The sequence below is a fragment of the Gekko japonicus genome, unplaced genomic scaffold (assembly GCF_001447785.1).
Source record: "Gekko japonicus isolate JY-2015 unplaced genomic scaffold, Gekko_japonicus_V1.1 scaffold142, whole genome shotgun sequence".
Lineage (NCBI taxonomy): Eukaryota > Metazoa > Chordata > Lepidosauria > Squamata > Gekkonidae > Gekko > Gekko japonicus.
In genome coordinates this window covers 782,801-795,639 of record NW_015174848.1, presented here as the reverse complement: position 1 = coordinate 795,639, position 12,839 = coordinate 782,801, and the positions used below count along the sequence as shown (strand labels likewise).

Genomic DNA, 12,839 nt, shown 5'->3' with positions numbered 1-12,839 from the left:
TCTTTCCCTTCCTCTCCTCACAAGACACCTTGTGAAGTAGGTGGGGCTCAGAGATGTCTCTGAGAATGGCTCTTTCCAGGACAACTCTGGGAGAACTGTGACTGACCCAAGGTCACCCAGCTGACTGCATGTGGAGGAGGAGTGGGGAAATCAAACCCAGTTCTCCAGATTAGAGTCCGCCGCTCTTAACCAGTACACCAAACTGACTCAACTGATGTTGAGTCCTGGCTCTGGGATTCAGAGGTTGACTGCCTCTGAACATGGAGGTTCCACATCTGTTTGATTTCTGGCTCAGAGAAAGAGTGGACTTGAGAATTTGAAGACAAGTGAGAGAAAGGGGGTGCTACAGATGGGGAGAATCCCCCCTCCCATTTCCATCCTTCGTCATCCGCTACTGTCATGGAGGATAAATTCCTCAGGGGCTGTGATGGCAAAAATGGAACTTCCATGACCAGAGGCAGTATATCTCTGAATTACTGGGCCACCTTTCTGTCCCTGCTGTGGGCCCTCTGGCCAGAACCAGGCCTGAACGCTGTGATCCGGCAGGGCTCTCCCACGGATGCTCTAATGTGAACGTACTGCGGCGTTTGCTCACCGGGGAAATTCATCATCTTGCCATTCCTCTTTCAGCTCCATGTCCTTGATATTCACCGTCTCTCTGCTCTGCTCCAGGCCCGTCGGCTTCTCCGGGTTCTTCGTACCCCTGCAAGGCCAAAGGACACCCAGACTCCTCAAGACCACCTCCCTTGTTTGTTTGTTTTTAACTATATTTTTTTCCATTTTTAATTATCCATTTACAGTAAATAATATCAGTATTATATAGGATAAGTATACATCAACTTGACCACTTACAAAGGAACGTTCTAATCACAGAGAGATATGCACCAGTTTAACGCCTGAAAATAAAATTTTCTTTCCTTCATAAACTTAATATTAACATTGTCGACGTTTACCACAGATTAAGATTGTCTATTACATCTGGTATTATCTTTTGAGAAACTAGGTAAGCTAAAATAGGTAGCCATATACTGGTAAGTTCACTATAGGTAAAGGTCGAAAGCCAGTCGAATCCGACTCATCTCCGTTTCCAAGCCGAAGAGCCAGCGCTGTCCGAAGACGTTTCCATGGTCATGTGGCCGGCATGACTAAACACCAAGGCGCACGGAACGCTGCTCCCTTCCCACCGAAGCGGTGCCTATTTATCTACTTGTGATTTCTTGCTCCAGACATAAGAACATAAGAGAATCCATATTGGATCACACCAATGGCCCCTACAGTCCAACACTCTGTGTCAGACAGTGGCCAAAACTCAGGGGCTACTGGGAGGTCCACCAGCAGGGCCAGAACTCCAGAAGCCCTCCCACTGTTGCCCCCCAAGCACCAAGAAGACAGAGCAAAATTATCCCAGATATAAGAACATGAGAGAAGACATGTTGGATCAGGCCAAGGGCCCCTCGTCCAACACTCTGTGTTAAACAGTGTCCCAAACCCAGAGGCCATCAGGAGGTCCACCAGCGGGGCCAGAGCTCCAGACGCCCTCCAACTCTTGCCCCACAAGCACAAAAAAGACAGAGCAAAACTATCCCAGACATAAGAACATGAGAGAAGACATGTTGGATCAGGTCAATGGCCCATCCAGTCCAACACTCTGTGTCGCACAGTGGCCAGAAATACCAGCTCCCATCAGGAGGTCCACCAGTGGGGCCAGGACATTAGAAGCCCTCCCACTCTTGCCCCCTAAACACCAATAATACAGAGCATGCCCAGACATAAGAACATAAGAGAAGCCATGCTGGATCAGGCCAATGGCCCATCCAGTCCAACACTCTCTGTCAAACAGTGGGCAAAACCCAGGGGCCATCAGGAGGTCCACCAGCGGGGCCAGAACTCCAGAAGGTCTCCCACTCTTGCCTCCCCCCAAGCACCAAGAATACCAAGCATCACTGCCCCAGCCAGAACTCCAGAAGGTCTCCCACTCTTGCCCCCCCCCAAGCACCAAGAATACCAAGCATCACTGCCCCAGACAGAGCGTTCCATCTGTAAAGGTAAAGGTTCCTTTGCTCGAAAGCCAGTCGAGTCCGACTCTAGGGTTGAGGTGCTCATCTCCGTTTCAAAGCCGAAGAGCCAGCGCTGTCTGAAGACGTTTCCGTGGTCATGTGGTCGGCATGACTAAACACCAAGGCGCACGGAACGCCGTTACCTTCCCACCGAAGTGGTCCCTATTTATCTACTTGCAATGTCTTGCTTTCGAACTGCTAGGTTGGCAGGAGCTGGAACTAGAGACGGGAGCTCACGCCGTCATGCGGCACACTCGGGTCTCGAACTGCTGAACTACTGACCTTCCACAGCCTGCAGTTCAGCGTCTTAACCACTTGAGCCACCTTGTGGCTAACAGCCACTCATAGACCTCTGCGCCCTATGTTTCTCCAATCCCCTCTTGAAGCTGTCCATGGTTGTAGCCGCCACTTCCTACATAAGAATGCACCCTCAAATAGACAACACTGTTCAATTGGTTCCCTAACTGGGATACAGAGAGCTCTACCTGTTGGACTTCTCCCTGGGCACAGCCCCAGGAAAGGGCATTGCGGTGCAGTCAGGGCTCCGGGGTCCGCCGATGTCCCTTCTGACGGCTTCCTTTAGCCTGAACCGAGTTTTCCGCCACCTTGGAGCGACCGTTCCCGTGAAGGGCAGGCTCGGGATTTAAACACCGCATTCAAACAAACCACCTGGCTCCGTCCCTGGTGCTCCTTGGAAGAGCCCCCCCCCTCCCGCAAACAAAGCCACAACTACCTGGACGGCAAATTGGGCCCAACTGCCAAGGAGATCCGAGGAGCCAGAAGCCCAAGCCTGCAGTCAAGGCGCTTTTCCGTCCATCCCTGCGCCCCCAATCTGACGGCGTCCGTCCCGAGCTGGCAGGCAGCTGAATCGAAGGTTTGCGGTCGAGCGTCACGCCCAGCCAGGGAACACATCACTCCCTTGGCAACGCCGGCCTGACGGGCAGGTGGATTGGTTTTGTTTGCCTAAATCAGCAGAGCCGAGGGAGGCGGCTGGCGCACAGCCGGGCCTGGCTCTAACGCAAGGGGAGGCCGGGCGACCAGTGTTCCCTCTCAGCTGAGCGAGTGTGAGCTAACTGACCGTTTTTAAGCCTCCGGCTCGCACACTTTTGTCTCCGCTCAGGAAGGAGGGCTCTGGAGCCAACTAATTTATGCAGCGGCCAAATCGCCTTGCTCACAACTTTCATGCCAGGAGCTCACCAAGTAGAATTTTTGCTCACAGGACTCCGCAGCTTAGAGGGAACAGTGGCGACCCAGTAGCCCGTCTCAGGCAGCGGCCAGCCAGGGGAGCCCCGTAAGCTCACGATCGAGGCAGGACGGCGACTGCCCCATCTCGCTGCTTGCCCTCCGGCGACTCCAATGCAGAGGTAGACTGTCTCTGCTGCTGGAGGTTCCGTTCTGCTACGTGAACCATCTTCGAATACAAGCACCTATGAACTTAGGCGGATCATGAGAGAGAGGGCCAGGAAGGATGGACCGGTGCCTGGTTCTCGTGGCCCTTTCTTTACCTGCCCAGGGAAATGCCGATCGCCACTTTGGGGTCAGGATGCACCCTCCAAGCTGGGGATTATTAGGAAGGGAATTGAAAACAGATCAGCCAGTATCATCGATGGTGCAACCTCACTTGGAGTACTGTGTACAGTTCTGGTCACCACACCTCAGAAAGGATATTATAGCCTTGGAAGAAGTGCAGAAAAGGGCAACTAGGATGATAAAAGGGTCGGAACACTTTCCCTGTGAGGAAAGGTTAAAGCGCTTGGGGCTCTTTAGCTTGGAGAAACGACGACTGAGGGGTGACACGATCGAGGTTTATAAGATTACACATGGGACACAACAGGTAGAGAAAGAAGTACTTTTCTCCCTTTCTCACAATAGAAGAACTCGTGGGCACTCCATGGAATTGCTGAGCAGTCGGGTTAGAACAGGTACAAGGAAGTCCTTCTTCACCCAAAAGAGTGATTAACACATGGAATTCACTGCCACAGGAGGTGGTGGCAGCTTTAAGCATGGACGGCCTCCAGAGGGAATTGGATAAACATGTGGAGCAGAGGTCCATCAGTGGCTATTAGCCACAAGGTGTTGGTGTACGGCAAGGGATGCTCTGTCTTCTTGGTGCTTGGGGGGGGGTCAACAGTGTGAGGGCTTCTAATGTCCTGGCCCCACTGCTGGACCTCCTGAGGGCACCTGGTCTTTTTGACCACTGTGTGACACAGAGTTTTGGACTGGATGGGCCACTGGCCTGATCCAACATTGGCTTCTCTTATGTTCTTATGACTCCCCACCTGAATCTCAGCTCAAGAATAGACTTGATATAACTGGCAAATAAGGCCTCTGATCGTGCGCAGAGTGCCTTCCCTGTGACAATAATGAATGGCCTGGAGACAGGGAAATGACCTCTTCTTCTGCTATGGTGAGAATTTCCCGTTGCCCAGTCAGACCGACAAAAGACAGTCTTCCTTCCCACAACACGTAATTCACTGACGGAACTCCCTGCCACTAGGTGTGGCGGCGATGAGAAGTCACTCAGGCGTTTGTTTTGCTTTGCAAGAAAAGAATTAGGCCAAATCCGTGGGCAGAAAGAGGCCCCCGCCGACCTGTCGACGACGACTGCCAAATTCACGAGCGTCCACGTACAGAGGCAGTCTACCTGTTAGCAGTCTCCCTTTCTCACAATACAAGAACTCGTGGGCACTTAATGAAATTGCTGAGCAGTCGGGTTAGAACGGATAAAAGGAAGTACTTGTTCACCCAAAGAGTGATTCACACATGGAATTCACTGCCACAGGAAGTGGTGGCGGCTATAAGCATGGACGGCTTCAAGAGGGAATTAGATAAGCATGTGGAGCAGAGGTCCATCAGTGGCTATTAGCCACAAGGTATAGATAGGGACTCTGGGGCAAGGGATGCTCTGTCTTCTTGGTGCTTGGGGGGGGGTCAACAGTGGGAGGGCTTCTAATGTCCTGGCCCCACTGGTGGACCCCCTGATGGCACCAGGTATTTTTGGCCACTGTGTGACAGACAGAGTGTTGGACCGGATGGGCCATTGGCCTGATCCAACATTGGCGTCTCTTATGTTCTTATGTTAGTGTTCCCTCTAAGCTGAGTGAGTGTGAGCTAGCTCGCAGTTTTGTTAGCCTCCGGCTCACACTTTTTTATCTCAGCTGAGGAGGGAGGGCTCCCGAGCAGACTAATTGATGCAGCAGCCCAATCGCTCGCTCACAACTTTTAACGCCAGCAGCTCACAAAGTAGTATTTTTGCTCGCAGGACTCCACAGCTTAGAGGGAGCATCGCCTGGAAGTGGCCCCCAGACAAGAGGAGGCCTTTCTCGGGCACACCTGCCTCCCCGTTGTCTGGAAGCGGAGCGCTGGGTTTGTTGTTCCCAACCAGGCGTGCCTCTACAGTTGCCTCCACTTCTTCAGAGAAAGCCGCCCCGGCAGAGCGCACCCCCCTTGGCTTGCCGCAGAGCCACATTCCAGGTTCCACGTCTAGCCCTCCCCAGCATGAATCACATGTTGCTGAACAGGTCCCAACGCATCTCTGCCGTGACTCCAACAAGGTGGAGATCTCCTGCCTGTCATCGCGGCCCAAAAACAAGGATGAGCCCGGAGCGACGAGGGCCGTTGTTTAGACAGTTGGCGCAGGCCGGATGCGCTCGAACCCCATCGAATAATAGAATGTTACAAGTTGGAAGGGACCTTGCAGGTCATCTAGTCCAACCCCCTGCACTCTGCAGGAGCAGAGCCAAAAGATGGCCCTACAACATACCCAGAAGATGGTCGTCCAGCCTCCGCTTGAAAACCTCCAGCGAAGGAGCATCCACCACCTCCCGAGGCAGATTGTTCCACTGCTCAACCACTCTTACAGTGAGGAAGTTCCTCCTGATATTTAGCCAGTATAGAATCATAGAATGTTACAAGTTGGAAGGGACCTTGCAGGTCATCTAGTCCAACCCCCTGCACTCTGCAGGAGCAGAGCCGAAAGATGGCCCTACGACGTACCCGGAAGACGGTCGTCCAGCCTCCGCTTGAAAACCTCCAGCGAAGGAGCATCCACCACCTCCCGAGGCAGATTGTTCCACTGCTCAACCACTCTTACAGTGAGGAAGTTCCTCCTGATATTTAGCCAGTATAGAATCATAGAATGTTACAAGTTGGAAGGGACCTTGCAGGTCATCTAGTCCAACCCCCTGCACTCTGCAGGAGCAGAGCCGAAAGATGGCCCTACGACGTACCCGGAAGACGGTCGTCCAGCCTCCGCTTGAAAACGTCCAGCGAAGGAGCATCCGCCACCTCCCGAGGCAGATTGTTCCACTGCTCAACCACTCAGACAGTTAGGGAGTTTCTCCTGATATTTAGCCGGTATAGAATCATAGAATGTTACGAGTTGGCAGGGACCTTGCAGGTCATCTAGTCCAACCTCCTGCACTCTGGAGGAGCAGAGCCGAAAGACAGCTCTACAACATACCCGAAAGATGGTCGTCCAGCCTCCGCTTGAAAACGTCCAGCGAAGGAGCATCCGCCACCTCCCGAGGCAGACTGTTCCACTGCTCAACCACTCTTACGGTTAGGAAGTCTCTCCTGATATTTAGCCGGTAACGACTCCCTTGTAATTCCCACCCATTAGATCTAGTCTTGCAATCCGGACCAAGAGAGAATAGATGTGCTCCATCTTCTACATGACAGCCCCTCAGATACTTGAAGGCTGCAATCATGTCCCCTCTAAGCCTTCTCTTTCCCAGGCTAAACAGACCCAACTCTTTCAGTCTTTCCTCGTAAGACTTCGATTCCAACCCTCTCACCATCCCGGTTGCCCTCTTCTGGACACGCTCGAGCTTGTCAACATCCTTCCTAAAATGTGGTGCCCAAAACTGGACACAGGACTCCAGGAGAGGCCTGACCATAGCAGAATAGAGCGGAACGACCGCCTCCCATGATCTGGACACAAGGCTTCTGTTAAGGCATCCTAAGATTGCATTCGCTTTCTTCACAGTCACATTGCACTGCGGGCTCATTGGCCAGGGGTATTTTCGGAGGGGGGGAGACCCGGGATTCTCCAGACAGGGCCCCCCTAGGGTTGCCAGGTCTGGGTTGGAAAATACCTGGAGGCTTTGGATCCGGGAGAGGGCGGAGTTTGGGGAGGGGCCTCAGCGTTTTACAGTGCCATAGAGTCCCTCCTCCAAAGCCGCCATTTTCTCTGTGGAAACTGGTCTCTGTCCGCTGGAGATCAGTTGTAAAAGCGAGAGGGGGGGGGGGTTCTCCAGGCCCTGCCTGGAGGCTGGGAACCCTAGTCTCCCCCAAACCTCGGTGCCCCCCACCAGTGAGGGATTCCCAGCTACGGAGCGCCTGCATGTTCTCAGTCCTCCGAATGTGTGCGTGAACACAGAACATGCAGCGTTGTTGCCAGTCTCTAGGTGGGACTTGGAGGTCTCCTGGTATTACAACTGGTCTCCAGACGACAGGGAGCAGTTCCTCCGGAGAAACGGCTGCTTTGGAGGGTAGACTCTGTGGCACTGGACCCAACTGAAGTCCCTGGCCTCCCTGGGGCTCTATCCCCAAATCTCCTGGAGTTTCCCAAAATGGATCTGGCCACCCTATCCCCCATTGCCCTCCAGTGGCCAGGGGGGGGACCTGGCAAACTTGGAAGGAAGGAAGGAAGGAAGGAAGGAAGGAAGGAAGGAAGGAAGGAAGGAAGGAAGGAAGGGAGATACAGAGAAAGGGGGGAAGAGAGAGAAAGAATGAAAGAAGAGAGAGGTGGAGAGAAAGAAGAGAGAGGTGGAAAGAGAGAGAGGGAGAGAGGAAGGAAGGAAGAGAGAGACAGAGAAAGGGAGATAGAGAAAGGAGAGAGATAGAGAAGAGAGGTGGAAAGAAAGAGAGAGAGAAAGGAGAGAGGGGGAAAGAGAGAGGGGGGAGAGAGAGAAAGGAGAGAGGGGGAAAGAGAGAGAGAGAAGAGAGAGGTGGAAAGAAAGAGAGAGAGAGAAAGGAGAGAGGTGGAAAGAGAGAGAGAAGGGAGAAAAAAAGAAAGAAAGAAGGAAAGAAGGAAAGAAGGAAGGAAGAAAGAAAGAAAGAAAGAAAGAAAGAAAGAAAGAAAGAAAGAAAGAAAGAAAGAAAGAAAGAAAGAAAGAAACCTGCCTGGGTCACAGAAGTCACATTGAACTCGTGGGTTGCCTCCATTCCTTATGACTCAAAAAATATTTCAAGCCAAGAGCAATGCTTTTTGCTGCATCTTTTGGTTAAAATTTCGGCTGATGGAGGCCGGGCTGGGCCCACAATGACCCCTTGCTGGTCACTCCCCCCACATCCAAAAAGCAGGCCCTGATCCGTATGCAAGTCAACGTTGGGGGACAGGGCCTTTTTGGTCACGGCCCCCTCCGATTACCCTCTACCTACTGCTAAACCAATTGGCCTTACACCGCCACCTCCATCTCCATTTGCCTTTGGGATTCCAGGAACATTCTAAACCCCTCGCTTCTGACCTGAGCTGGAAACCTTGTTTCTAATTTTCAGTCTTTCGAAGCCAGCTGTGTTTACTTGGTATGGCACTCTACGTATGCTCAGAGCAGGCCCATAGCTAGGACCTTTCCAGTGGGGGGGCTCTGGGGAAAGTGGAAGGGCTGGAGTGTGTGCGTGCGTGTGCGAAGCGCGCGGGCGCCGCATGCACATCATCCGGAAGTGACGTAATGACGCCGGGCACGCTGGGTGGGGCCACGACCATACAAGGGGAAACACTTCACCGGCTCCGAGGAAGAGCCCCGTGGTCTCTGTTGCAAGTGAGGGCTGCCTGCGCCGCCTCTCGCCGGCGAACTGCTGCGCCCCGTTGGAAAGCGCGCTCACCTCTCTGAATGGGAAGCCGTCCGTTTTCATACCTCCATAATTGGTGCGAGTTGTGAAGAGAAGCGCTGCTGCTCTGGCCGGCCAGGGTCAGGCCGCGCGGAATTGAATCAGAAGGGGCCCACAGTGGCTTCCAGACAAGCAGGGGGCCAACGCAGGCTCCGCTTCGGCCAGATCCCGCCCGCCTACGCCCGCCTACGCCGATTGGGTTTGAGGACGCTCAGCTGGGGCGTCGGCTTGACCTTGCAGGGAGGGAGCCGCGGGAAGAAACGGTACTTTTAATAAGAGTGAAGCTGTGAGACAAGCTGACACGCAAACAGGGGCGATTGGACAGCGGGGAGGCGGTGTGGACTTTCAGGGAGGGGAAATGGGGTTAGTTGTGTGTGAAGAAGACCTAGCTCCCACTTCCCCTCCTCCACCCCCCAGCCCACCGGGAACAGCCACAGCCCGCCCGCCGGGCTGACGCCACCTCGGCCTCCAGCGCCACCGCCGCCAGCCTCTCATCATCTTTGGGCCGGGGGGAGGGGGAGCAGAGGATCGGGGGAGGGGCCCCACAAAACCCGCGGGGGGCGGGGGGCCGTGGGCCCCACGTGAGCTACGGGCCTGGCTCAGAGGAACTCTTCGATGTTCAATCCACATCGTGCACAACTGGCCTCGGCGCTGAATAAAAAACAGACCCTGGACCTAGAAACTAAATGGACTCCATTACCTTTAGTCAGAACCTCTCGGTGTGAGTTGAGTGGGTCAAAGACCGTATTGAAAAGCCTACCCTGAATCGGCCACACCGTATTGTCCAAATGTGTTCAATGTTAGCAACATCTATCCCATATTTATCAGGATAATCCTGTCTTCCCTACCCCCAATATGGAATACGTTGCCTCCATTTGATCTTCACAACAACCCTGCAAGGTAGAGCGACTAGTCCAATGTTGCCCAGTGAGCTTTGTGGCAGAGCAGGGATCAAAGGCCGGGTCTTTTCAGGGCTCGTCCGACACTCTACTAGCCCGTCAATCTCCGATTCTGATATATTTATTTCCTTCACTATGTTTCCCCCAGGATTTAGACCAAACAAACGGTGACCACATCAACTAAGCCTGTTATTCCAGTTTGGTCCTTGCATCTGTTAAACGTCTTCATTATGCTGTTCGCTAGTTTGCCGCTCACCCCTCGACGTATATGTACGGACTGGCAACTTCCCTTTCGATGTACCTGAAGAAGTGTGCATGCACACGAAGGGCTTATACCTTGAGTAAAACTTTTGTCAGTCTCAAAGGTGCCCGGCTGGACTCAAACGTTGTTCTGCCGCTTCAGACCAACACGGCTACCCCGCCTGAATCTATCAACAGCAACCAAAGAGGAACACACAGTGTAGGTATACAAGGAAATCGTGATCTGTGTGAAGAAGACGCTAACATTGGTTCAATAGAGACCAAAGCACTGATACAAATACAATCGTGTAAGTCCAATCAAGTCCAATCTTAAAGTAGAAACGTTTCCTCTTGAGATGAAGACGCATGAAGAATGATAAACGAAGAATCCGGATATTAAGAACTCCATTTCGGAGAACTTCCTTAGTAACTGAACTGAAACAGGGGAGCGGTGGCACAATGGGACTATCCCACTGTCTTAACATCCGAACTGTGTTAGTTCGAGCCCCGCGCTGGTGTGAGCAGCCAGCCTGTTGCCCCCAGCTCATCGTCCACCTAGCGATTCGAAAGCTTCAGCGAGTAGATAAAATGGGAACCACTCCTTAGAGAGGGTTGGCACACCAATCTCCCTTGTGGGAGGGTGTTAGCTGACGGTCGGGATGTCCTGGTCGAGGTCGGGAAAAGGCGAAAGAACTTCTCGGCTACAAAACTCCCTGCAGTGGATGTCTCCGGCCAGGCGGTGGCAGTGTGGCAATGTGACATACGGGTCCTGAAGCCTGGTCGACAAGCAGCCGTTCGGAAAACGACTGAGCCCAGCCAGAAGACGTTTACACCGTGCAGTGACAGCGCGTGCAATTAAACAAAATGAATATATGTTGTCCTCCCTATCCCCTATGAACATTGTTAGTCCCCTGTCTAATGTGTAACTGTACATCACTTTGAGCCCACTGGGGAAAGCGATTAATAAATTGAAATTATTATTATTATTGTTGTTATTATTGTTATTATTGTTATTATTATTATTATTATTATTATATCTTCAGCGGGGTTATACGCACTCTTGTGAGTTACGGCAAACCCGTCTCATAAACGGGCGGTTATTGACAGCACATCTCAGGAAAAGCTCTAGGCTTTACATCACCCTTCCTTCCATAATCACTGCCACTGCTTTAAGATTGGACCTGATTGTGCTTACCTGATTGCATTTGTACCAATGCTTTGGTCTTCATTGAACCAGCGTTACCGCCTGAATCTATCTACATGGCACTGTCCGTCATTCATCCGCTAATGTTCCGTAGCAGAGATTCTCCGAGTCTCTCCAGGATTAGTTGCTGTAGATTTTCCAGGTTGCGTGCCCGTGGTCTTGGCACTGTAGGACCTGACGTTTCGCCAGTAGCCGTGACTGGCATCCTCAGAGGTACAACACACAGAGAGGGAGCACTCTCTGTGTCAATCTCTCTAGGACTGTCAACATTCCCATGCGGACGTCAAAGTCCTCCACAGTTTGACGTCAGTGGGACGCACAAGGTCTTGAGGATGGGGATGTTTCAGCCCCAAAAGTCGACGCGTGCCTGGGAACCCCTAAGCAGTGCCCTCCCAAACTCCTCCAGAGTCCCGTCAAGAGAAAACCCTCCTTACAAGCGGTAAGTAACCTTCTTCTGCTACCCCCCCCCCAAATGCATTCAGGTTTGAGAAGGACTTGAAGCCTTTCAAGAAGCCCAGTCCTGACTTGAGGTTTGGGTGCCAAGCCGGGCACAAAGGGGACCTGTTCCAGCTTGACTCCCCAGCCACAAACTCACCGTCCGGACGGGAAGACAGCCGCATCCACTCCCACGTAGGAGCCCATGGGGCCTGCCTGACCCCCAGCAAAGAAGCCCGGCTGGATCTCTGCTCTCCTCCCAGCCCGGCGCAGGAATGGCAACCCGGGGACGTCCGGAGATGCCGCCTGCAGCCCAGACTCGTCCCAAACAGGTTTGGCAGCATTAATGCTTGAGGAGGGCTGCGGAGGCAAGGCTGGGTCCTAGTGCCGCCCTGTAATGTGTATCGTTCCATCCCTGGGGGTAGGGTTGCCAGCTCCAGGCGGGGGGAATTCCTGGAGATTTGGGGATGGAGCCTGGGGAGGATTGGGTGTGGAGAGGGGAGAGACTTTGGCAAGGTGGAATCCCGTAGGGCCTGCCTTCCGAAGCAGCCATTGTCTCCAGGGGAACTGTGCTTTCCGCCCTTTCTCACAAGATGAGAACTCGCGGGCACTCCATGAAATTGCTGAGCAGTCGGGTTAGAACGGATAAAAGGAAGTCCTTCTTCACCCAAAGAGGGAGTAACACATGGAATTCACTGCTACAGGAGGTGGTGGCAGCTACAAGCATGGACGGCTTCAAGAGGGAATTAGATAAGCACAAGAAGCAGGGACCCACGATACTCGCGGGGGGGGGGGGGAGAAGAAGCTCAACGTGGAGGAGGAGGAGGAGGAAGCAGCTGCAGGTGAGCCTTCTCCCACTCCCCCCGGGCACCGGTGGCAAGGCCCGCGCGGCTCCCAGCTGCCGGGCCCACCAATCCTTCCCCCCTGCCCCTGCCCTGGTGGCTCCCCGCCGCCAGGCCTGCTGAGCCTTCTCCTGCTCCCCCCCCCCGGCACCGGTGGCGAGGCCCGAGCGGCTCCCAGCCACCGACCCCACCGAGCCTCCCCCCAATGGCCAGAGAATGCTTTTACTTTTTGGGGGGATTTAAATATCCCCCGTATATTTTTTTCAACTTTTTAGATTTTTCTGCACACCTGGGGACTGCTCCAAGTGTACAGCCCCCTCTTGCTGGG

General features: G+C 53.3%; 1 protein-coding gene across 1 annotated transcript in view; it reads right to left on the bottom strand.

The window, feature by feature from the left end:
* Window positions 1-11,946, bottom strand: part of BNIPL (BCL2/adenovirus E1B 19kD interacting protein like) — a 27,252-nt gene extending 15,306 nt beyond the window's left edge. Inside the window, exons 1-2 of the mRNA XM_015424494.1 lie at window positions 11,830-11,946; window positions 596-703 (exon numbers count right to left, since the gene is read on the bottom strand). Of these exons, the coding sequence (XP_015279980.1) occupies window positions 596-703; window positions 11,830-11,876 (155 nt within the window). The 5' untranslated portion in view covers window positions 11,877-11,946. The remainder of the gene's footprint in view (window positions 1-595; window positions 704-11,829) is intronic.
* Window positions 11,947-12,839: the final 893 nt, after the last annotated feature.